Genomic DNA, 26,742 nt, shown 5'->3' on the forward strand with positions numbered 1-26,742 from the left:
TCAATTACTACCATCTGGGTCCAACCATGGAGCCAGTTCTCCAGCCAGCAGATCGTGGTGGACCAAACGCCAGTTTCACCAAGAGGTGATCATGGGATACCAGATCAAAGGCTTTTTTGAAGTCAAGATATATGACATCAATCACTTCTCTCTTGTCCAAGTGATAGGTCACGTGGTCATAGAAGTTAATGAGATTGGTCAAGCAAGACCTACCCACAACAAAGCCGTGCTGGCAATCCCTAAGGATGTTGGCCTGGGCCAGTCCATTAAGGATGGCCTCTTTAATAAACTTTTCTAAGATCTTCCCCAGGATAGAAGTCAGGCTTATGGGCCTATAGTTAGCCGGATCCACTTTCCTCCCTTTCTTGAAGATAGGCACCACAGTGAATATATTTGTTATACAAAAGTACATACTGTAATAAGATATTTAAGCAAGCTTCTGTGATTTAAGACAGACCTTAAAGGGTAACAAATTATTGGTTGAATTATTGCTTCCTGGGACTATTTATTCTTCTAGCCATCAGTCACTGTACAATAGCCACTTTCACAGTGAACAAAGATTTCCCTATACCTATATCACAATTATTGTTTCTTTTTTTATGTGACTCAGGAGAAAAGACACTGGTCTCTTATCTTACAAAGAACATCTACCCGTGAGTCAAGTAGTGGTTGGAGATATTGACCGATCTGGATCTGAAGCTAAAATAACTGTGGGTCCTGTGCGCTGTCAAGGAGACCGTAAGTTAGTTGTTGGGGTTTTTTTGTTTGTTTGTTTTGTGTGGGGGGAGGGGGGTTCACTTGCTTCTGGGTATCTCACAGTACTGTTGGTACGTGGTAAAATGTTAGTCATCTCTTCCACTGCATATTGGCAAATAGTCTATTAAGAGCCTTTTCCCAGCAGAATCCAAGATGTGTTGAGAAATTCTAACCATAAAAACATCACTGTAAAGGCTTAGCTTTACATCTAAAATGTGGGTCATCTTTCTTATATGGTATATGGTACCTTTGACTACCTAGCTAGGTTTGTGATGATATAAACATCACATTACTGATATAAACAGTAATACAAATTGCATGAGAGTGGCACTCAACAGCTGTGATGCTGTTGAGTGTTGCTGTTAAGGCCATTAGCATTGCTATTTATATCATCATAAACTAAGTTTATAGACTTCTAAATAGTAGCATTGTGGCTAAATACCTCACTATAAACTCAAGTCACAGCTGTATAAAGTTAGACATTATTGCTATCAAGTATCATCTTATCTCAATGCTACTATGTAAGCCAACAGGGTTTTTTTTGTAATCATTCCTGGTTCTGAGCCTGAGCATTGAGTTGTGGATATGCACTTTCTAACTTGATGTGTAGATTTCTAAGGGTGAAGTTACACATTATACTTAGTTACACATTGTAATTCAAAGTTATACATTGAAGTTACATGTTATACTAAATGCGTGGAATGTTAAGCATTGTTAAAGGTACACCATACATTTCGAATTAATACCATTTCTTGCCTGCACAGCTCTGACTTGCCATTAGAGGGCTGGCAAGCATGGACATGGCTAGGAGCCAGGACACCTGGTCTGTATCCCTGCTCCAGGTTGGGGGAGGGAAGGGCTGGAAGCAGTGCATCCTGGGACATGGGAGACCTGAAAATTGTTAATTTTATCTCCGTGGAGCAGATTCAAGTTGCCCTAACACTAACTAGGTAGTACAGTGCAGAGTAAACCCTCACCTGAAGTTGCATAACTTTGTGATGCTCAGAGGGCTCTTAACAAGCTTTAATACAGACGCTCATGTTTTAAGTGCCCTTAATATAAAAGTGTAGCATGTAACTTCACCTTAAGTACTTCATGGAAGAGGATATCATTATTTACCTTATCTGTTAGATAGGAATAATGAGAATGATGTAAATGAAAGGGAAACAGCTTGCCTATGCTGATCAGAGCACTGGCAGAACCAAGAATAGGACCCAGAGCCAGTCTAGTACTATAAACCCCCAACCATTGCTTTCTGTGATACTGTTAGACACAGCTAGCCTGTTTTTCTCTTAGTGATTTTTTTTTCCTGGCTTGTGTTAATTTTCTTTCTGGTTTCTGTTAATGATTGTGATGAATGAGTTCAAGCAAATTAAATATGGTGTTTGCAAACTGCTCACTAAAGCCCATCACTATTTCTTATTTGTGATGTCTGAATGATCACTTGATTTCCATGTTATTCTAGCCCTGATTAGATAACTGATATTTTTGTAACCAGCTATTATATATGATGAATAAGAAATAATGAAGAGCAAATACTCTTTCTCATACACACATACACTTCTTCCTATAGCAAATGTGATTATTACTATAAATACAAATCTATATCCAAATATAAATCCACATATCCATTCCAAAAACATTAGAATGAGCAAAACTCTATCTAAGTAAATGTTTGCAAATAGCAAATAATACTGGTTATTGGAACATGGACTAAACAGCTATTTGGAAAGCAGATGAATTCCTAACACTTAATTTGCATTATATATGATCTCATGTTTGATTTAACTATTAGGATTTATAGTTCCACAAAGCTCATCCTGCAGCATTTTTTGTATTGTCTTCAATAGCCATATACTATTTTGAAGCAATAGCAGGAATTTTCCATCTGAATAGACTGAATATCCCATCTACTTATCATTAATAAAAATCCAGGCTCATACTATTATTGTAGGAGTTGTGTGCTCACTTTAAATTCCTGACCAAGCCACAGCTCTAGAAATGTCATCCTGTCATCTTGTGCATCCCTCTTGACTCCAAGATTCTTCTTTGTTCCCATTCCTGTTATACCCTGGTCAGGGTGAAGAGATGCTGTTCCATAGTTTCATAGTTGTTAGGGTCAGAAGGGACCTGAGCAGATCTTCAAGTCCAACCCCCTGCCATGGGCAGGAATGAATGCTGGGATCATATGACCCCAGCTAAGTGATTATCTAGCCTCCTTTTGAAAACCCCTCAAGGTAGGAGACAGCACCACTTCCCTTGGAAGCTGGTTCCAGATCCTGGCCATCCTGACTGTGAAGTAGCACCTCCTGATGTCTAGCCTGAACCTACTCTCAATCAACTTGTGGCTGTTATTCCTTGTTACTCTGGGTAGTGTTCGGGGGAACAGAGACTCTCCCATTCCCCGCTGGTCCCCGCCAGTAAGTTTATAGATGGCCACCAGATCCCCTCTCAGCCTTCTCTTGTGGAGGCTGAACAGGCCTCTCCTCATACGGCCTGCCCTGCTGCCCCCTGACTATGTGAGTGGCCCTCCTCTGGACCCTCTCAATGCTGTCCACATCCCTCCTGAAGTGCAGCACCCAGAACTGGACGCAGTACTCCAACTGCGGCCTGACCAGAGTTGCATAGAGGGAGAGGATCACCTCCTTGGACCTACCTGTGATGCATCTGTGGATGCATAACAAGGTGCAGTTGGCCTTACTGACTGCATACTCACATTGGCAGCCCAAGTTCATCTTGAAATCAATAATGACTTCAAGATCCCTTTCTGCCTCTGTGCTGGTGAGAAGGGAGTTCCCCAGCCTATAGGTATGCTGCTGGTTCTTTCTCTCTTCACTTTGCCAGGGGTTAGAACCAATCAAAACAAAGCTTCCATTCTCCCCAAAATGCCAAAATGTTTTCTTTCTCTTGTGCTCCATAGATGCCCCTAACACTCCACCCAGGCCTGACCTGAGAGAGTAGAAACAGGCATAGCTGTCCCTGAAAGTTGCAAGGGATCAAACTACAGAACTGATCTCCACATTGAGTTGGAAGACAAAAGGGTTGGACACTTGGGCTGGGGTACAGTGGGATGCTTCAGTCTACAACAGTATATTTTATATATGCTTCAGGAACCCAAGAGTACCTGCAGGACCTTCAGGAGGAAAACAACCATACAAAAAAAAAGAAAAGAAAAGAAAAAAAATCAGTCCCCCTCCCCACTCCCCCCCACCTCATTCCAAAATGTTAACAGTGGTGTCCACCCAGAGCACGGTCTAGGTCAGTGGTTCTCAACCTTTTTTACCTTCATAACTATTCTGAATTTAGAAACATTTCCAGGGGGCCTGTGTGCAGGGTGGCACTGGGAAGTGGCTGCAGCAGGAAGGGGCAGATAAACCTAATGCAGGCAGGAGCACCTCCCCTCCCCCCCCCAACTACTAGAAAATGAGGCATGAGAGCAGTTTCAGTTGGTCACAGCACCTGTGCCTCAGCACCCTTGAAAGGGACTCTTTGCAACCCAGGATGCTATGGCACTCTGGCTGAGAATCTTTGATCTAGATGAAAAGTGTTAGGGTACATTACTCCTAAGCCTTTGTTCTCAGTTAGGGCCTAGCATACCATGAAACTTGAATGCAGTCTATGTTTAGGGCCTATCACATTCTTTAGTTCCCCCCAGCCCTCCCTCCCACCATTTCTTTGCTCCCTACACTTCTCAGCAACACACATAGCACATACTTGCATCTGGGTGCCAATAAAAGGGCACAGAACAAAGTGCTCCACTTATTATCTCTTCTTCCTCCTTCTTTGTCTCAAGTTATTGAGGGGGATGTCCCTGATAATCACACATTCATCTGGCCTCTAAGAGCAATTTGAAGAAACTGTCCTGGGATCAAGTTGATAGTGTTAAAAGTGATGTTGTAGCCATGATGGTCCAGGAATTATGCAAGAGGCAAGGATTTTCTGGGGTGATATCTTTCTTATTCCAAACCAATTTATTTAGGAAGCTGTTTACTAAAATGCCGAAAGGGAAATGTTATTCAAAGCTTCCACTACTGATTCATGATCCAAGCCAAAATTACAGTCCAAGTCCAAAATCTCTCCAGTGTTCCCGTTAAGTTTTACCCAGTCCCTCTATGTGACATATCTACGGCACTTCTGTATGTCTTAAATTCTTAGGTTTATAGCATAAGGTGAGAAACATTGGGAATGCAAAACATACATTGTCCAGTGTAATTCCTCCTTTGTAGCAGATGTCACTAGATTGAGGCTCTTCTTTGAAATGCAGATTTGCCCTTGGTCACATTGTGGATCATTTCATTGCTCAAGTCCCTTGATTCATGGTCCAGTGGAGACTGTTGTTGGCATTGCTAAAAAATAAATTAGAAACTTTTGTCATGCATGATTTATTCATCTATGGGTTTCAAAATAATTTCTTCCTATTTGTCACTGAGCCACAAAAAAAATCTACAATATAAAAATAGTCAACGAAATTCCCCTCTCTTCTCTAAGAATTTTCTTATTGTTGTAAAATCTCACAGTAGTCCTCCAACTATTGCTGAACACTCTCATATATCTATCCATCTGGTCTGTGTGGCAAAAATCCAGTGGCTCTTGCTCAGGGCAGAGCTTATATCTTGGATAAAATATCTGATCTCTCTCTCCTGTTGTCAGCTTAGTATTGAAGAGTGTTTCTCAGTATTGTTTTAGGTTTTCTAAATGGCAGTCAAATGCTAGAGTAGATTTATCCAGTTTTCAGGGGAAGAGATGCATCCTTAGGATATGAATTTTGCTAAATACCATATTTACTCAAATACATGATGAAGGTCTTCTCTCCCCAATAGCATGGAGGGAGGGAGGCTCCTCATCTTATAATTGCATGCAGGAAAATCTCAATACATTGTCTATCCTTAAACTGCTTCCAAAAGCAGTATGTGTTCAGCAATGGAAACCAACGATGAAGCTGATTTAATGCAGCCAACACTAAGCATGACTATAAAACATATGGGTTACATTGGGCAAACATACTGATAGGATCCTACCACAAGAATAGTTTAGTGTACCCCATCTGAATAAGACATATTTTAGTGCTCATTAAACACAGCCCCCCTCATCACCAACTCTCAAGTCATAGTGAGCCACAACATTGAATACATTTTGATTTCCTCTTTATTCCCACAGCTGAGATGTGCCTTTCTTTCCCATTTCCAATGATTATTCATGTTTCTTCACCAGCCTTAAATGCATCATGAAATGGGGCCCCAAACATTTCATCTAAAATCCTTCTGTTGCACCCTCTCTCAGCCTGACTCATATGGTTAATGTGATCCTGGCCTCCATGAGGTGGATCCAGGCCAAGTTGCCCTGCAGCTCATCTGCATATACATTTTTGGAACACCCAGTTCCAGTCATGAGTAGGGGTAATTAGCACATGGATCCTGGGAGGCAGGGGGAGGGGGGACAGTATCTGGAATACACACACATAGCAGTTTTGAGCTGTGGGATCACCATGGCTTGAAATGCTTTGACTCAAGTGAGGCCCAGCCCAATGAACTATGTAATATATCATGAACCTTTGGCTTTGGACTAATATCCTGCATACTTTGTGCTACATATGAGTAGGTGCCAAAGTGCTGCTCAAAAGTGTGTTTATGAAATACCTGTGTTGTTACTTGTAGCAGGTTCAAAGGAAATATGCATCAACTCTGGTTGAACAGAGTGCATGGGTACTACATGCAAATTGCTACAGCTATGTTTAATTTCAGGGTCATTGTTTTTAAATTTCCTCCTCACTTCCAAGTGCTCAGGGAGAACAGGGAGAACAGGGAGAGGGGAAAGGGGCTGCTGGGGGAAAAAATTGAGGGGAAGCAGAGAACAAAAGGTACTACCTTACCCCCAAGATTTATTTTCCCTGCTATAAAACTGGAAGGGGGACAAATTCAAGACACACCTCAAAATAATTAGACTCTGTACCTGGAATTATAACACATTTATAAAATTTCCATATATAGAATCTAATTATTGATCATCTTATAATCAGGTCATCTATTTGAGTAAATACATGATATCACATCCAAACTTCAAGCCAGGACTGGGAGGGGTCATCAAGTGTTATTCCTTGGTCACCCCAGTAGGTGTTTTGTGTTCTGGTATTTAATACAGACCTGGGAGAGGAGGAAGCAATTTCCATTGTAATCTTTGCATTCCCCAGTCATGAGGGCTTGTTTTAAATTGTGATTAACTAACAATGGGGTTTTTTTGAGAGAATTTACGCAGTGTGAGTTTCTTTCTCGAAGGCATTGTGCACTTCACCAGAAACAGAAAGAAGGGTAGAGTAGAACCACAGCAGAAAGTGACAAAAATTATTAGAGGCCTGGGAAACATGACCTATAAGGTAAGTATGAAAGAACTAGGTGAAGTCTAGAGAAAAGAAGACTGAGGAGAGATTTGATCCTGAAGGGTGGTTGATTATAAAAAAAAAAATGGAGAAAGACTTTCTTCTTTGGGTGTGTGGGCAGAATTTGGAGCAATGATTTCAAACTGCAATAGAAGAAATTTAGATTGGAGATTTAGAAGAATTTTCTGACTATGAGGGTAGTCAGGCAATGGAACAAACTACTTAGAGAAGTTTTGGAATCTTCATCCCCAGAAGTTATCAAAATCTGGTTACACCTGAGATGGGCAATTATTTGGGCTGAACAGCTGCTTAACAAGTTTTGGTAAGCTGTTGAAAGCCATGCACATGTGTGTGTGCATACACACACACACACACACACACTTCCCAAGCTCACTCCCTCTCCAACCCCACCGAGAACCCGGAGCTGGCACCTGCAGGCTGTGTCCACAGGGGCAGGAGGGATGTAGCCTGGCTCTAGACTTCCAGGCTGTGTTCCCCCACCATCAGGGCTCCTGGCACATGCATGCACACTCTCCCCCAGACCCTGTAGTTCCCAGGAGTCCTGGTGGTGGGGCAGGACAAGACAGCATGGAGACCCATGGCCAGGCTCTAACCACTGCAGGCAGGGGCTGCCACACTCAGGCCCTGGCAGCTACTGGGGGAAGCAGCCCAGCCTGCCCACTCACACAGCACTACACAGTGGCCAAAACTGGAGCCACCAGGACCTGAGCACAACTCACCTGGGGACTGCCACACAGTGCTGGGTGGGCATGACTGCTTCTGCCTAGCATTCCCTGTAGCACCTGGGAGATTCAATCCTCTGGCTCCAATCATAGTTTCATAGTTAGTAGGGTCAGAAGGAACCTGAGCAGATCATCAAGTCTGACCCCCTGCCATAGCAGGAAAAGTACTGCGGTCAAATGACCTCAGCAAGGTGTTCGTCTAGCTTCCTCTTAAAGACCCCCAGGGTAGGAGCCAGCACCACTTTGCTTGGAAGTTGGTTCCAGATCCTAGCTGCCCTGACAGTGAAGAAGTGCCTCCTGATGTCTAGTCTGAATCTACTTTCTGCCACCTTGTGACAGTTATTTCTAGTCAGTCTTGGTAGTGCTCGGGGGAACAGGGACTTCCCCAACACCTGCTGGTCCCCTCTGACTAGTTTGTAAATGGCCATTAGATCCCCCCTCAGCCTTCTCTTGTGGAGGATGAACAGATTCAGGTCCCTTAGCCTCTCCTCTTAGGGCCTTCCCTGCTGCCCCCTGATCATGTGTGTGGCCCTCCTCTGAACCCTCTCCATGTTGTCCACATCCCTCCTGAAGTGCGGTGCACAGAACAGGATGCAGTACTCCAACTTGAGCCTGACCAGTGATGCATAGAGGGGGAGGATCACCTTCTTGGACCTGCTTGAGATGCACCTGTGGATGCATGACAAGATATGGTTGACCTTCTTGACCGTGTCCTCACACTGTCGGCCCATGTTCATTTTGGCATCAATAGTGACTCCAAGTTCCTTTTCTGCCCCTGCACTGACGAGAAGGGAGTTCCCCAGCCTGTAGTTATGCTGCTGGTTCTTCCTCCCCACGTGCAGCACCTTGCACTTGTCAGTGTTGAAACCCCATTCTGTTCTCATCCTCCCACCCCTGTAACCTGGCTAGGTCTGATTGCAGCCTTTTCCTGCCTTCTAGCGTGCCCACATTCCCCACCATATCTTAGTGTCATCTGCAAATTTGAACAGGTTGCTTTCTACCCCTTCATCCAAGTCACTGATGAAGATGTTGAACAGTGCGGGCCCAAGGACCGAGCTCTGCGGAACTCCACTGCCCACATCCCTCCAGGTTGAAAATGACCCATCCACCACCACTCTCTGGGTGCAGCCCTCCAGCCAGTGACCCATTTGATTGTGTAGGTGTCAACGCCACAGTCCCCTAGTTTTTTAATAAGAATGGGATGAGAGACAGTATCAAAGGCCTTCCAAAAGTCCAGAAAGACTATGTCCACTGCTACCCCTGTATCTAAGGATTTTGTGACCTGGTCATAGAAGGCCACCAGGTTGGTCTGACAGGACCTGCCTCTAATGAACCCATGTTGGTTGCCCCTAAGCATAATCTCCCCTGCTGGCCCCTCATGGACAAGTGCCATAATAATTCTCTCAAAAAGCTTACCCAGGATCAAGGTGAGACTAACAGGCCTGTAGTTTCCTGGGTCCTCCTTCCCCCCTTTTTTGAAAATGGGCATCTCATTGGCCCTTTTGCAGTTCCCTGGCACCACACCAGAGCATCATGAATGCTCATAAAGCTGTGCCAGGGGTCCTGCAATGGCCTCAGCTAATTCCCTCAGCACTGTGGGGTGGAGATCATCAGGACCAGCTAACTTAAACACATCCAGTCCCTCCAGAAGTTCCCTGACTAGATCCTCACTGACCCTAGGCCTGGGTGCACCTCCCCTGGAGCCTGCAGGGGTCCCGTGGTGGGGGGGCAGATCCAGTCCCTGCTCAGGAAAATAGAGGCAAAGAAACTGCTAAATAGGTTAGCTTTGTTGTCTGATGTGATGACTAGATTTCCTATCGTGTCTTGCAGAGGCCCCATGTTACCCAGTACCTTCTTTTTACTCCCTATATATTCAAAAAAGGACTTGTTGTCCTTGATCTGGGTAGCTAGTCCCAGTTCCATCTCCACCTTGGCCTTCCTGACTGCCCGCCTGCAGCCCCAAGCAACCAAGGTATAGTCCTCCCTTGCGATGGCCCCTCCCTTGCTTTGGGTGTACACCTCCATTTTAACTAGGAGACATTCCCGTATGCTTCTGGTGAGCCACGGGGGCTTTTTCACCCTCCTGCCCCCTTTGATCCATGTTGGGATTACCTCCCTTTGGGCTTGGAGGATCGTCTCTTTAAGGAATGACCACTCTTCTTGTACACCCGACTCCCCTCCCCTCCAGGACTTCAGTGCCTCCCTGACTATTCTCCTTACCTCATTGAAGTCCGCCTTCCTGGATTCCAGGGCTGCTGCCTTGCTGTAGGCCTTTGCCACCTTGCGCTGGATGGTGAATTCCAGCAGGCAATGGTCGCTGTCACCCAGGTGGTCGAGCACCCGCAGCCCCCTCACTCCTCAGGCACCACCTGCCAGCAGAGACCGGGGACTGTGTGGCTCACCCAGGGCCTGTGGGGCTGGACCCCATCTCCCAGGCACTAGTGGGGAAGCTGGACGGAAAGAACCTCACTCGCCCACCTAGCACCATACAGCAGGCCCTGGTTGAGCCATGCTCAGGCCCCTGCCTCTCCTGGAAGGTGGCGCAGGCAGCAGCAGCAGCTCTGGCCTCAGCTGGTATCACATGATGCCAGGTGGGCAAGACTGCTTCTACCCATCATCCCCTGTGGCACCTGGGAGATAGATCCTGACCTACAGGCCATGGGCAGGCCAGACTCCATCTCCCAGGCCACCATGCATTGCTGGGTGGGCAGGTGGGCAGGGTTTCTTCTGCCCAGTGTCCCCTGTGGCACCAGCAGAGGCCAGAGCTGGAGCTGCTGCTCATGCTGCTCATCAGCAGAGGTGTGGTCTGAGCATAGCTCACCCAGTGCCTGCCACACAGTGCTGCTGCCCATGCTGTCCACCCATGGTTTGGATAAAATCAGTTGGCTCTCTGGATCTGGTCCATGGGCTGTGTTCCCCCACCTCACCTCCCCCATACTCCCTCAAGTTAGACTGACTTTTAACTGGGATTGCTTAGTCAGGGATGATCCTGCCAAGATGAATTCTTGAAGTCCCTGCCAGCTCTACTTTCCATTGATCCTATGATCATACCAAGCCCTATCTTCAAATCAAATTTGGCATTTGGCAAGTTCTGTGTTTTCAGGAAGGTACCATGGTGGATTTCATTTGGCTTTGCAATGGGAAGGAGACTCCACCTGAATATATGGGCCACAAAATGTAGGCATGAAGCTAAGATTAGCTTAAAAACTAAAAATGGACAGTTTGGATACAAGGTTTTGGGCTATCTGTGGTACAGTTTACAAAGATGTCTACACTAATTAGTTTTGTGATCTTTGGCACCATTTAAGACAGCATCTCTAATCAGCACCCCTCTGAGGACACCTTTAGCAGCTGGGGATTTGCATATTAATAAGATTGCCAAGGATAGCTTTTTCCAGGGATTTGGAGAATAAGTAGACAATCAAAGGATTATGATTTCATGAAGCTTTCTCTACTTCTGGCCCTGAGGGGAAAAGAATCACTACCCCACTTCCAGATTTTTTTCCCTGAGTCCTCTTCCCTTTTGTACTGTTTCTGTGAAAAGGGAGGAGAGAATTTAAGGCATGGTGGTTTTTTCACATTTCAGATTTATATTTTTCATTTCTTCTAGTGTCTGGTTTTAACTCTCTTTGTGAGTCTTTTTGATTTCTGAGCCATGGCTCACCTTGGGTGCTTATTCCATCATTTTGAAATGGGGAGGAAGGAGTACTTACTGCAGCTGTCTCCATTTAAGAGTCCATGAAGTCCAACAGCTGCACTGTTTAATGTGGAATTCACAATGATGGGACAAAAAGTCTCCTTGACAGATTATAGAAATTCGGGAACTAATTAGAACCTTGCTCCTACATCAGTTCATTGAGTCCTTGTGTTCTCTAGGGAAACATACCATGAGTTCTTTTATTCATTGATTTTTACTGTACTTCTTCATTATTCCTGTCATGCTTTAATATTTTGTTTCTTTCATTGCAGAATATTACTCATTTTGTTTTAATCTTGCATTTCCTTTTGGAAGATTTTAATATTGTTGGCCTAATAAATAGTTTATGGGTTTTGGATACTTGAGTTTTATTCTGACACTTGGTTTGCACTATAATCACTCTTTCTAGACATCAAAAAAGAGGACAGATCCTCACAATGCTGTTTCCTGGGCCAGCTATGTATTTGTATTCCTTAGATACAGTACCTGATATGTACAGATCAATAACCGAGCTTTGTAACAAGCTTCCCCATTAGCCATCATATAAAATAAGCTCACTGATTCATAAGTTCACGCTAAGTCCGTTTTCATCATTTCTCAGATGGGAGAGGCATTTATTAGCTCTACAGAGGTTCATTAAACTTAAGTCTTCCCAGGAACAGTAAATCTGTTCCTGTTTTTATCAACCATTTTTAAATGGAACCCCATCCCTCTTCTTCCCTCCTACCATATTAAGTTTACCAGTTCTATTTCATGATGTAGCATTGTATGCTTAACTTGGCATTGTGCACAATACTTTTGTATCCCAGGAAAATCTCCCAAACAAATTTACCTACCATGAATATAAATTCATAAAAGGAAGCCTCATTTAATCAAACCAGAGCTGCCAAGTGATCTGTTAGCTATATTGTCACTCCTTTCTCATCTCTATCTACTTATAACATATCATTTGCTTGGATCCCAGAGTCCATCTAAGTAATGTCTTTAACATGATATGCATTGTGTTGACTAATCTGGCCAGCTGGATGTCACTGTAGATTACAATGTTACCTTGTTAGGTTTCCCAGCTAAGCAACATTTTATAATAGGTAGGGACCTAGCCAAATCAAAGAAGCAGGCAGCCAATTTAGCAGGCAGATTGCAGGACCAGCCACCATTTTTATGGGTTTATTGCAGCAGCACGACCCCCCATGCATCTGATTGGCCAAGGGGCCCCAGCAGTCCACCCCTCTCTGCAGATTGGCAGATGGCCCAAAACGGCATCTTAATTACCGTTAATAGTTGATTAGGCCCACAGAAGCCATTAATGGAAACATTATTAAGCAATCTAAGCACTAAATTAAACCCTAAATTGAAATGTCTTACGAAATTTAAGCTATATAAAACACGAATTGTAACGAATATCATCACTATACTTTATTAAATGACATTATAAAAAGTTTACTCAATGCTAAGCTTGAGACAGGCAATTCATGCTAGCTGTTAAATACTAGTATGCAGCATCCAGCAGCAGTTGTTGCTGATGTTCTCTGTCTCTGCAGGGTGCACACTTGTCTGTACACTGAGATAGCATGCTCAGTGTCCACTGAGTTCAGTGGAATGGCAAGGCAGCATTTAGACAGGGCATACAGATGTGGAAACTGGTCACAATCAAAATCCCAAAACACAGGCACTCTTTGTCAATGTTCACATAAGCCACATGTTCCTTGTCATACTCTTTCTGCCATCTAGGGATTGATTTTAGTAGCTGAGGGTCACAAGTCAGAACAGGCACCTGGTTGTGGACCAAAATGCGAACAGCACTTAAGGAAGGAGGTAGCTGGTTATCTGAACTGCAGTGACAGTGGTGGGTCACATCTGTAATGCTGGTTCAATTTCACTGCTACTGCCTGTTTTCACACTGATATCTTGACAGCTCTTGTGATGCCAAGTCTTTGACCCAACTTATCAAATCCACCAGGTTGTTGTGTGTGTGGTGGATCGTAGCCTGCCAGCCTTCAAACCATGTTAGAAGCTCTGTAAACCAGGTAACATTTTCCACCACAAACTTTACTTGATTTTGAATGTCTCCCTGTTCCAGAAGATCACAAAGCTAAAGCATACATAGTGTGTTGGGTGTGATTTCCAGCTCCTTACAAACTGCTGGTAGTACTACATATGCTTGGCAGAGTAACAGACCACATTGAACCATGAATTCCCCACTGTAAGCACAGGCTCTGGTGGCAGCACCACAGTCGTATGTGAGTCCTTACTTTGACTGGTGAGGGGCTCCCTATACCAGAGCTTATGGCTTGGACATGCTTGAAGGCTTTCTTAAAGGACACCAGCCTATCCATCTCAGGGAACTGCATGTGCCAGATGTCACTTACTAAAAACAGAATGTGTGCATTGTAGATGACATGAACCACATTAGGCAGCATTCCTTGCAGCACATCAGAGAAAGCCTTGAATATGTACTGTCTCAGAAATGCTGAGATCTTGTTAAATTTTAAGCCATAGTTGACAACTGCCTTCACTACAGCCTGAGCCATGGTAGAAAAATTGATAGATGTGAGGTGGAGCAGCTTTGTTTGAAAAATAGGCAGATTCCAGTCTGTCTAGCTTCCAGGTACAAATAAAATGTGCAGTACAGTTATCTTGAGGGTTGGTGGCATAATCAGCCTCAATGGAGAAGTATTCATACACTGCCAGTGCAGACTTTGTGGATTGTGCATGTGAAACAATCACTCCAGGGAGACAGTTTTGGCAAAGCTTATTTGCACATGGAAAACTGTCAGCATTTTGCATGTTTTTGTTCAGGTAGTCCCTTAACTTTGGGTGATCAAGTTTCTCCAACAGGATGTTCACCACCATGAAAGCCTCCACGAGGGAAAATGCCTTACCTTGCCAAGCCACTTTCCATGGTCCTTTTAAAGAGTGAGGACATGGTTGCTTATTTTTTTGCTCTGATCTTTAGCCTCTGCAGCAGCCTTTCACTTCATGTATGCGCAGGCTCTTAAGTGTCCATCTATATTGGTTTTCCTAGACACATCCAGAGTCATGCTGCAGGCAGTACAGAACAGTCTGTCTCCATCTGCATACAAGGTCTCTGCAGGATACTGCCTTACATGGTCCAGAGCTGAACCGTATTTCAACCTCTTGGAAAATATCAATCTTCATCAGCCAAAAGCATGCTGCAGCAGCATGCCCCTGGCTGGTTAAAAGATAGTCTCAAAACCCTGTAACTTCCCTGACTAGTTCCAGACTGGCATTTGTACTGAGACACGTGAGAGGTTCAGCCTCTCATTTGCTCCCTCTCTCCCTTCTCTCCCCCATGTGCTTCAAGACTGTAGGGCTTCCTGTCCTTTTCTCTGCTTGCCAGTGAGGTTTTTTTTCCCATAGCAAGTCTGCCAAAATCATGGCGCCCACCATTTTTCATGGAAAATGCTGGATTACATGTTTTCTGTAAAAAATGCAGAATCACAATTTCAGGAGGTCCCTAATAATAGGTAATGGTAAAATAAAACAGCATCTGAGTAGAAGAGGCTGAATTTTATTAGTGGATGTCAAGAATCTATTGCATCTTAGCAAGTATTACAATAATATAATAATTTATCTTTTAGCTCATTAGAAGTGAAAAAGTGTTTCACATGAAAACATCAGGGCAATGTTAAAGGAAAACCAACATTTTCAAATATAGGCATTTACAGTTAGACTTCTTAAACCATAATTGGGCACATAATTGTAGCGTGGTTTTCAAAAGCATGAAGCTCTTTTTTCTGACTCCAGTGGGAGTTGACGTTCTGTGACTAGAGCTAGCTTGAAATTCAAGCTGCTTCCATTTAGAAATTCCTGTTTCCTAATTATGGATCTCACAGACCCAAACTTTAGTTACTCCATTTCACAAATTGTAATCTAAAGCTGTAAATACTTCTGTTGTTTTCCTAGTTTGTGTGCATGTACTTATGTCTCCCCGGTCAGGAGGAGGGATTTTGGAGAACTATGTTCCAGCAGAGAAAAGGACATGCCCCCTTAACAGTCCCCACATTATGCTTCCAAGGAGGACAGGCTGATCTATGGGTAAGCTAATCAAGGCCACCCTATGCACCGGTCCCATCTGTAACCAGATAGACTAAGGAAGTCTGCAGAGTACACTGAGATGTATGTACAGCCCCCTTCTTCCCCTCCCAAGCTACAGTTTCAGCACTGCAAGCTGTCCACTTGTCATGGCCTCAGTATTAAAATGTCTGTACACGTAGATTTGTGTAGGCTTCTCTACCAGGAGAGCAAACGTGGAAGTATGCAGGTTTTATTTAATATTTTATAGTATAAAATATGCTTCTAAATTAGAGTAACTCTTCAAATAGAAAACCAAAACAGTTTGTTCCAGCAACTTCAAAATGTTCCTTTTTGACCTTAAACATTTTCCCAATTTTTAAATGAAATTTCAACAAAATTGAAATGTCTCTGCAGGAACTTTTGAATTCTGCCAGACAGGAAATACAGGCAAAAAACATTCCCTAATTATTGATTTGTTTGCTTGGACTTCTATTTGTACAAAAGATGTTCAAATAAAAGTAAGGTGCCTTAAAATGCTAGGTTGCACACAACAGTGTCTCAGTTGAGTGCCCTTGAGTATTATGAAGTGAAAAGTAGCAACTTCTGGGTAAATTTTGAAACTAAGATCTAGATTGCAAAAACAGGTGGATGGGTCTTACCTGTTTGAGAATCTGAATGCATTCTGCCCTAGAAAATAACCTGTGTTTGTAGGTGATCCAGGCAATCAATAACCATTTCAAGGTGTGCTATTTTATAACCTCCAGATACAAAACTAATACTATAGATTTTTAGAAAGTTTGGGGACCCCATTACTACCTTACTTAGATATTTTGGAACAAGTCAGACAAAGGAGTTTGCATAAATTATCAGCAGTGCACCTCACCCCACCCCTACGCAGGCATGCACACTTCTGAGAATCATTTAGTCTGCTTCTCTGTAAACCCTGCTGATCCACTTCTGAGTATTAAAGTATCCTTTTAAAAGTTTTCATGTTCTTGGTTCATGGTTTCCCATCAGAAGGCCTTGGCCCTCTTAGACAGAGACAGTACAACAAAAGGCCTTGACACCTGTTTTGATTATTCAGTATAGCTAATGCGGTATGACTAAACTGATTCACTTTGTTTCCACTTCAGTCTGACTTCACTCATAGCTATCCTTAGGAAGCAGTCTAGCAAGTACCTCATCAACAGAAATATGCATAATATTTATGAAATTAATGAAGATAACCTTCCACAGTTTTTTCATACCAATATAATAAACTTTTAAGAGTATAACAAGATCCACTGCAATGTCTACCATTATAGGTAAGATTCTCAAAAGAAAGAAGTCAATAGGAGCAGATTTGGGTCTTAAATTGAGTGATTTTGAAAATGTCACCCTGTTATTGTAAATGCCTGTAATAATCACAACATTCTAAATTTGTTAAGTGAGTTTGAAACCTCTGATCCACAGATCTTTCAAAACTGTATAAGGCAATATACCATAGTAATTATAATACTATCAGCAAAGTGTTAGTAATAAAGCTTGTTTTATATGAAAGCAGTCAGCCTTGATGACCATATGTATTACATGTTCATTTTGATCAGTATTGTAAAAAGTATTCCATGAATTTTCTTGTAGCTGGTGAAATATGAATACCAATGCCTAGTTCCCATTTTGATAAGGATTGTCTAGTGCATTTAATCAAATTTCTCTGTTTATTCTTCAATATCAAGCTGTTTCCTTCAGAGGGTCATGAGAAAAAGTATGACTTGGTGGGTCATGCTGCTCCAACTTTCTAACTAAATAGGTTCACTCTACTACAGTTTTTTAAAGTCTAATTAAAATGACTTCATCTCCCACAATTAATGCCTAACTCTTTGTGTTCACCTCAAACCCTATTTTATGCAGCATAATGTACTCAGATTATTAAATATAACTTGAATTTCTTCTAATATTTGTCTGGTATACATTTTAGATCAGGGGTGGGTAAAATGGCAGATCTGGCCAGCAGTGGACTCCGTTTCTCAGCAGCCTCTGCCCACATGGCTGGGGCTGGTCTCCATGGAGACCCCAGCTGCAGCTGCAGCTGCGCTGTGATAGTGCAAGGCTGGAGTTGCCATTGAGACCAGCTCCGGATGCACTGTTAAGGCACGTGGCAGGGCAGTGCAGGGGGCTGCTCTGGAGCTGCTGGGATTCTGCGGTGGGGGCAGCTTGGTCCAGGGCCAGGGCAGAGCCGTGATCTGCAACCTGTATGCTCCAGGCAGGGGTGCACAGGCAGTGGATCATGGCTCTGCCCCAGTTTCTTGCAGCAGTGACAGCCCGGTCCCCAGCCAGGGCAGAGCCATGATCCACTGCCTACACATCCCAACCTCGAGCATGCAGGATGCAGATCACAGCTGTGCCCTGGCCCCAGACCAGGCTGCCCCTGCTGCAGGTTCCCAGTGGCTCCAGAGCAGCCCCTGCCCTGCTCTCCTGTGCACCCTGCCAGCACGGCTGGCGCTGGTCTCCATGGGAACTCCAGCCTTGCACTATCAAAGTGCAGCTGCGGCTGGGGTCTCCATTGAGACCACCCCCAGCCATGTGGGCAAGGGCTGCTGAGACATGGAGTCCACTGCCGGCCAGATCTGGGCTGCGGGCTGAACTTTGTCCACCCTTGTTTTAGATAGTGCCTGCATATTTCCAGGTATAACCCCTTCTTAATTCTTAAAAGTTTGCACAGCCTGGCAACCTGGCACACTGAAATATCTGTTCTATTACTAGTTCCTCAAAACCAGAAGTGTAGATAAAATACTGCCTACCTTGGAGATAAGAGATTTGTATACCATTAAGCTGCATAAAAATAGGCAATTTCCTTTGTACAGTGAACTACACACGAGCCGAAAGCAGAAGTAAAGAGTGTGTCCTTTCATTGCTTCCATTACATATATTGATCCAACTTTTTTAAAAACCATAAAGCAAGTACTGCAGATTTTTGTTGATTTTTTTTGGTTGTTAGTTTTGTTGTTGTCAGGATCTTTTCTTGTCTTTATAGAACTCTCATTCAACTTCACTGCTGTCAGTAAATACTGAGAAAAAATGGAAAACTACTGCAGAGAATTCGCAGAGCTGTAATTTCATCAAACAAGAATTCTTCATAACATAAACTGGAAATTAGAGTTCAGGGTGACATGTCCCTTATATAAATTCTCAACAATTACATTATGATAATTATGGTCCAACTGGACACTGCCACAAGAAGGACTGAAAAATCTAACTTCCTTGGATTCCAAATGAATTTGGGGTTCTGTTGCTTCCCCAGCACTGCAGCATGTCCAGCTGTAATGTTTTAATCCCAAAAGATGATTACTCTTCTACTCACTTCCTCCCCACTTGAGCTAAGCTTTCTTGACACCTTGCCAATATTACAATGTATTTGTTTCACTGAAGGAAGTAGTTTTGCCCTAGAAAACTGAGGGAAAATAGTCTGTGAAACAGCGTAGGATTAATTGGAAAACCTTTCCTAGCAACCTTCATAGGTCTGACTTCCTTTAAATATTGCCTCTAAAAAATAAAAACCCAAGATGGGATCACCAGAACTAATGATTTCAGTGCTCATAGTAGTCTGATTATAGGCCTGTCAATATTTCTGCTATAAAACTGTTTTCACCCTGAGTTGAAACTTTGTATACAAATTCTCAGTGGATTCACACAGGAGAGACTGGTAGCATGACCAAAGTTTAACATGAATCACATTGACTCACAAGACAGACTTGAATGCCTTCCTGACTCATTTTCAGGTTTTTGAGGCATCATTATTGCAGATTGGTTATTTGATTTGTGGATTGGATGAGAGGATCCAGATATTTTTCTTTAGTGGAAAAAAATTAAACCATATTACAGTTGAACAAACGTGTACACTATTCATCCTAAATAAATAGAAGGAAGATGTCACCTCAAGAAAAATGACATCATTGTAGAGGTATCTCCCTTGAAACTCTAATCTATTGTGTGTCTGAATTAAGCATCAGGAGAAGAAAAACAGAACGTTACAAGGGACAGAAATACCATATTTACTCTAATCTAAGACAAATTTAAGATAACTCCCCTGAATTAAATTATATATATGGAAAATGTATAAATGTTATAATTTTCCAAGTATAAAGTCTAATTATTGGAGGATTGTCTTAAATTTGTCGTTATGCCCTCGCTCTCCCCCCTCCCGACTGCTATTGCAGGAAAAGCAGTGGCTGGGAGGGGTGTCAGGTGGAACCCTTTGCCATCTGCCCCCCCACACACACTTCTTCCCCCTGCAGGCTTCCTTCTGCCGCACCAGCACCCCTTACCCCCAGTTCCCCAAAGTCTAGTCCCCTCCCCCTCAGCTTCTCCCAGTCTCTGCTTCTTTCTCTCTCTCCTCCCTTACTGTCAGACACTGGTCAGGCCCTATTTCCTCCCAGGTCAGGGAGCACATGTGCAAGTGTGGCTTGTGCTGGGACACAGAGCAACATCACTGCTTCTGATCAGCCAGGCAGGGGATCGCTGGAGCTGGAGCTGCAGTTGTGCCTGACGGTAAGCATGGAAGAAGGAGCAGAGGGCTAAAGGAAGAAGTTTCAGAGGGCAAGCGGAGAAATGGGGCAAGAGGTTACTTGGGCCATCTATCCCCCTCTCTTTTGTACATGGGCCATCTATCCCCCTCTCTTTTCCCCATGCTGACTGGGGAGAAAAACCTCATCTTAACATTTGAACAAATATGGTAAATGAAGAGTAAAAATTATTACTTAGATAGATGGAAGAACTATAAATCTCCATGACCAGCGCAAAAAGTATCTAGTAATGGAGAAAATACCTTTTTAAATTACAGTTGTTAGGTTGCTGAATACAGCTCTTTTAATAGTGAACACTGAATCTTTTTGTCATTTAATGCTGATCCTTCCTTGAAGCTGAGCTATCAAGTCTGTTACACTGATTTGGAAAACCCCTGGCATGTATATAACACTGCCATCTGGTCAAGGAGTATTGGGCACAGGAGAACTCAGTTCCACGCTGCCATGCCTCATTCTCAACCCTGGGTGTCTTTGCCTTCCTTCTGAAGTATTCTCAGAAAACTTCTTCCTTCCCTTTATGTTAGACTGGAGTCAGCTAACACAGAAGAAGGCAAAGCAATCTGCACCAGCTGTATGCAGTGATTGACTCCCCTGCTCAGGGGGACTGACCATCTCCACAAGCTTTTTAATGCAACTTTGATCTATATACTTAAACAATACTGGTATTAGCAGATTGGAGAATTGGACAAGCAGAGCCATGCATTTGCAGTGGCACAAATTGTCTCAGTGCATGCCCCTGTACATGCACTTCACTGCGAGACAAATTGTCCCACAACAAACAAACTGCTGGCTCTTCAGCCAGGGAGAACTGGAGGGTGAGGCCAGCACCTGCGCTGGCCCCAGCAGTCTTACCTTGTGTCCTGATGGCATGCTGGAGCACCAGGGGCACAAGCGGGGCATCACGGAAGTCTGGCCAACAACCAGAGCATTGCTCTGGATGGCCTGGCCTCTGTTTGGGCTGGCACATACTTCTTATGTGTGCATTGCACTGCTTCTGTTGTCAGGTTTGGTTGGATTGGGGGGGGGTTGTTTGTTTGTTTTTTGTTTTTTTGCTGCCAGGAAGTCCCGGTAGCAAATTTTGCCACTGCTCTGCAAATTTGCAGCATGGAACATGCTTTAACATTCATCACATGCAGTTTGTGGTGTCACAAACCACAGGTCCCTGCTTGTTTGAACACATGAGTTTTGCTTAGATCTAGGTGTCATGCAAAAAGCACTATAGTAAAAATACACAAAGAAACTTGTTAATATATCTTTGCCTCTCTACGCAGTGATTTAAATACCTTTCTAATTTATAAGGCAAATGTTAAATGAGGAGAAACAGGTGTAAGAAGATGTTAGAAGTAAATTAGTATAATTCACATTGTCATTCAGTAGATGTTCAAAATGAATTTAATTTACATGTCTTTGGGCCAAAATTTCTTCTCTTTGAATTGAGAGAATTTAGCCCTAAGGCAGGTAAACAAGCAATCATAAAAAGCACATAATGGTGAGGATGAGGGAGATCAAATGAAATCATTGTGGCAGTTCTCATACATACTTTCCCATAAGCAACTTCTCTGACATGCCTCCTGCTCTTTGGCATATAAACCTTCCAACCCCACCAATTTTTTATACACCTACTGAACACTAATCAGACTAAAGTTACAGAAGTTTACTTATTATATCCATATTCTTTTAGGTTTATATTACCAGTAAATTTGACCAAATATATCTGGACAAGTTGTACCTGCTTCAAATGGGCATATGAATTTGGCCCTTCATAAATCTGACATTAATAAATCTGACCTAAAAAATAATTCTACATACAGGTGAACTTTGTGATATGAACCAGAGAGTATACATTGTTTGAAATTCATAGTCCCTAATATTTTTTTTATTCATGTTCTTTGTATATTTTTACAGTACTAATGGGAACATATTTATGTCCACCAGTATTCATAATTGTTCTTTCCACTTACGGTAAGAAAAAGTTTTTGTAGCTTCGTGGATAATATATAAGCTTCATATTTCAGTATAGAATTCAAATGTAATTAAAGATCTAATTTTATTAAATTTTCCTTTAGCTGACCCTCTATCCTTATGATTATATTATAGATTAATTTCACCATTTTTCTATAGTAAAAAAGAAACATCTGAAGCATTTGGCATTAAATATTGCATCCAAATTCCTGGGGAGTTTAAGAAAAGATTGTTTAGTGTAAGGGATGACAGAGTAGCTGCTCATATTAAATTTAAATCCTGTTAAGGTTACACTTTCATTACTATTTCAAACAGTTTCCCATCCATGTGATTATACTGTGTATTAATTTCTTACAGGTTTGCTAAAGTAAAAAAAATATAAGTACAATGTAAGAAGAAGAAGGGGGGAAATACCCACAGTACATAAAATGAGTAGGATTGTTGTTCAGAAAACTGATGCAAGACAAGGAGTCTCAAAGTGAATGGTGTATTGCACCATGTGGTTCAAAGTCACACATGTATATTATACACTTCCAAATTTGGCCTCTTAACTAACAGTACATTCAGAATTGCTACGTGAAGTACAACTCACACTCACTTGCATTCAGTTAGAGATTTTTCAACTCCCTGTGACTTTCTAGACCTGTGTATTTCCACTCTACTGATCAGTAAATCTCAGAAAAGGCTTAAGAACATGCAAACTAAAGTAGAAGGGAGATATTTTTGTCACTTAGTCTATAATGTCACTTTAATGTTACACCAAATTAGTTTTCTTAATACATTGAATATGACTGAAGGAAGATGTGAGGAAGTCTAAGGTGAAAGAGAGGCAGTGGTTCCTACTGTATGCCACATTACCCCTGACCATTTTATTTAGCCCATGACATGTAATATTTTAATGGTCATAATAGGAAAGGACCAATCATTAAAACGGCCAAAATAGATGAACAAATTAACTAAAGAAAAACTTAATAGGACACCACTGAGATTCAAAAACCCATTTTGGTGTTCTCTTTATTGGTAAGAGAAATTAGATGATTTTAGATTAGCTTTAATTACAAATTAATAAATAAGGCCCTTAAATACCTGAATTTCTTGTAACTAGTGTTTAGGTAAATCACAAATCATCATGGAATAAATATGCAAAATTCAGGAAGATATTTTATTACCTTAATTTAAGATTAAAAATGGACCTTCTCTCACCACCTCTCTTCATCTCATCTTTCTCTTCCCTTTCTCATAAGGATTCCTCCCAACTCATTCTGACAGCTTGTATTCCAAAGTGAGCAGTATTTGGCCATAACAGTCCATCTTAAATAATGATACCATAGTGTTTTGGTTGATGTCTATAATCATGTATTATAATTATTTGTCATTAAACACATTTAGTAGCAGTGCGAATGGTATTTTACAGACAAATATACACAAACCTTTATGATCCAGGAAGGATTAGTTTAGAGCCATAAACAGATGGTCAGATTATCATGGCAAAAAGAAGTGTTGTGAAAAAAAGAGAGAAGTAGAATGCCATTTTTCTCTTGTTTTAATAAGGGAGCTAGATATTTTGGTAACCATTTACCCCAGTCTCTGCAGGAGATTTGCGGGAAGGAGATGGCCCATGACCTTTTGCCCATATGCAGAAATTTTCTAGATGTGGCCTCTGGTCTTCTCCCAAATAGTGGCAGCCATTGAGGATTTCTCTGGGTAGCTAAGCCCCACAATACGCAGTGTCCTAGATTCATCATCCCATAAAAAGTGCCAGGTTTCTAAGCTGTATATTCTAGGTAGTCGCCATATAGGAAGCCTCAGAAGAGAAAAAAGCAAGAGAAAGAGCTTACTTCTGGTCCCAGAAAGGCTGCTCCTGTAAGTCTCCTGTTTTTTAAGACACCTAGAAAAACATATATTAATCTCAGGATTCATTTTAAGAGAGGGAAGAAAAGTAAAGTATAACTTTTAAGCTCTTATCATTTATTGAAAAATCTATAAGAAGGGAAAATGCTACTTAGGAAACTGCAAAAGGAATACCTACTGGTTCTAGTCTTATTTGCGTGGGTAATACCACATAGAGCTTCTCTTCTTAGACACCCCAATGTGACTTCATTTCAAACCCCCGTCTTCATTTCCAACCTGTGAAGCTCCACATATTCACTGTTCAGGCAGAAGATTTTTTGCAGGCTCCAGAAGTAAGATTCCAGTCCTCCTTCACCTAGATATTCTCTTTACCATGTTAAGAATTTGTAAAAATTTTGTGGTGACTAAATACAGCAGTGACTTGGTGAAATTAAAAAAAACAACAACAAAAAACTACAAGTGCTGATTATTCTATTCAAGTTCAGAACTTTGCATCAGCTCAGACATAACTAAAACAAACGAGTGGAAAATCCTTTGCATCACATAATCACTTTTTTCTCATTAAGGCAATTCAAGCCAGCTCCATCCATTTACTATTCAGAGCTTAAAGTAATCTCTACATGCAAGGTTTTGACTAAGCTTGCCAAGACTCAAGCTCTCAGAGTTATTATATTAAGTTGCAAATTCAGGCATTTTTATGCTTTTATCTTTTAAGTCACACATTTGTGAAGAGTCATATTAGTCTAGTCCAGAGAAGCAAAATATTCTCTCTCTCTCTCATTTTTTTGTAAATCATTTAAAGAAACAATTATAGACAAAGGCAGGTATCAATTCCTGTTTTCAAAACCACTTTTTCAATATTTTTATTTTTATTAATCAGTCGGTGTGTCTACACATGCAATTAATGCTATTTGGCTTTACCATGCAGTAGATTAATTTACTGCACTGTAAGAGCCTGCATGTGTAGATGCTGATGCTTTTACTGTGCAGTAGATTAGTCTACTGTGCAGTAAAGTATCTTGTGTAGACATGACCAGTGTCTATCTTTCAGGTCTAAAGCCTGGATCCAGAAGTTATCATTGAGGACAATTTATGATTTTGCTTTTGAAAAGTAAATCACCAAAAACAATATAAATATCTATTGAACATTTATCGTGAAGTCAGTTAATGTCTCCATAACCTGTGCACCACTATTCTTTATTTAAAGTTTGCTTGTTAAGGTCAAGTGTGAAAATTCTGTACCACTGAGGAGTCTTATGCCTTCATAATTCATAAGCAAGCAGAAACAGGAAGGATCAGTACTTGAACATCAGAGCTTCAAACAAAATTAAGCTAATTCAAAAGCAGACACAAAGTAGACCTGGGTGGGAAATGATTTCCCACAAAAGGTTTCAAGATTTTGAAAAATGTTATTATCCCAAAAAGAGAGAGGCAATATCTCAAAATGTTTGCAAACTAATGTTCTGAGAAAAAAATGGATCAAGTCAATCAAAACTAGGTTTGGGTATCTGACTGGTCAAATAAAGTTAAGTCAATTGACTGGTCAAATATCAGTCAAAAATTGTAAAAAGTTGCCATTAGGTCCAAATGATATCAGAAAAAGCACAATTTTTTTCCAGTAAATGTGTCAAAAAGCAATAAAAATTATATTTGTCAAGAAAACAACAAAAAAAGTAGATTTTTTGTAAAAGTGCTATAATCTTGGACTGGTCAAAAAATACTGACAATATTTGACTGGTCAATTGCCTAACCTGCCAACCCTGATCAAACCACTTTGCTAAGAGTTATCTTCAACTTCCCTTCCTAAATTTGATAGTGCATTGCTTTTTCAAAGCTATGTTTCCACACACACATGCCTTTTTTTAAGTGGTGATACACATGATTCCTCTGTATCAATATCAGAAGGCAGGTAGGATCCTGTGGCAGGGCACTGTTTGTGCCTGCCACTTTAAGATCAGAGCCAACAAGCCAGCAGGTGCTTGATTGTGGCAGCCATTTTAGATACCTGGCTGCATATATAAACAGTTCAGTTCCCTGCTGGCAGGCCAGACAGCAACATTGCCTGGCTGCAAGGCTGCTGGTATCATCCTGGAGATAAGGGAGGAGCTGTAGGGAAGGCTTGGCAGCTCCTGGTCCTGGGCATGACCTAAAACTGCACCCTGCTGGGAGAGGGTGGCTTGGTGGGGCTCTCAGTGGTGTGGAAGCCCCCAGGAAATGCCAGGCCAGTTCCCAACCTGCCTTTCACTGGGGTGGTGTGCCTTAAACCCAACCCCCACAACTGGGTGGGTCACCTGCTACTAAGACCCGGAGGGCAGACCCCAGGTGAGAGAGTGGGGCTAGAGACTCAGACCTAATAGAAAGAGTACCCTTGACTGGTCAATGCTGGGGCCAGGACCAGAATGGTCAAAAGGGCCAGGAGCCCACTGTAAGGGACACCCAGAGCTAAGAGGGCCTGGGGTTTCTGACTGGTCTTGGAGGTGAGGCTAGGGCCTATATGGTCAAAGGTCCTGAGGGGACCACACCTGAGAAGGGAAAATAATTTCAGGTAGCTAGATAGCCTGAATGAGGGCAGGGTAGGCTGCTGGAATGGAGGGATCTTGGAGGAGTCCTGTTTAGAGAAGTCTGGGGCCTAGTGTGGGGCCGGTGATTGTAAGAACTATGGATGCCATCTGTGAGGAATGGGCTGCGGTGTAGGGGAGATATGGAGCAGATAAAGTAGATAACGCCCCCTGCCATTGGGGCAAGAAATGGGCAGCCTCC

The 26,742-nt window shown here is 42.3% G+C and overlaps 1 protein-coding gene across 1 annotated transcript in view; it reads left to right on the forward strand.

Annotated features, from left to right (window-relative positions):
* Positions 1 to 26,742, forward strand: part of CNTNAP2 (contactin associated protein-like 2) — a 1,403,431-nt gene that overhangs the window by 1,118,047 nt on the left and 258,642 nt on the right. Inside the window, exon 16 of the mRNA XM_019535795.1 lies at positions 611 to 738. Coding sequence (XP_019391340.1) covers positions 611 to 738 — 128 coding nt within the window. The remainder of the gene's footprint in view (positions 1 to 610; positions 739 to 26,742) is intronic.

This window comes from Crocodylus porosus, unplaced genomic scaffold, assembly GCF_001723895.1.
Source record: "Crocodylus porosus isolate Cpor-Errol unplaced genomic scaffold, CroPor_comp1, whole genome shotgun sequence".
Classification (NCBI taxonomy): Eukaryota; Metazoa; Chordata; order Crocodylia; family Crocodylidae; genus Crocodylus; species Crocodylus porosus.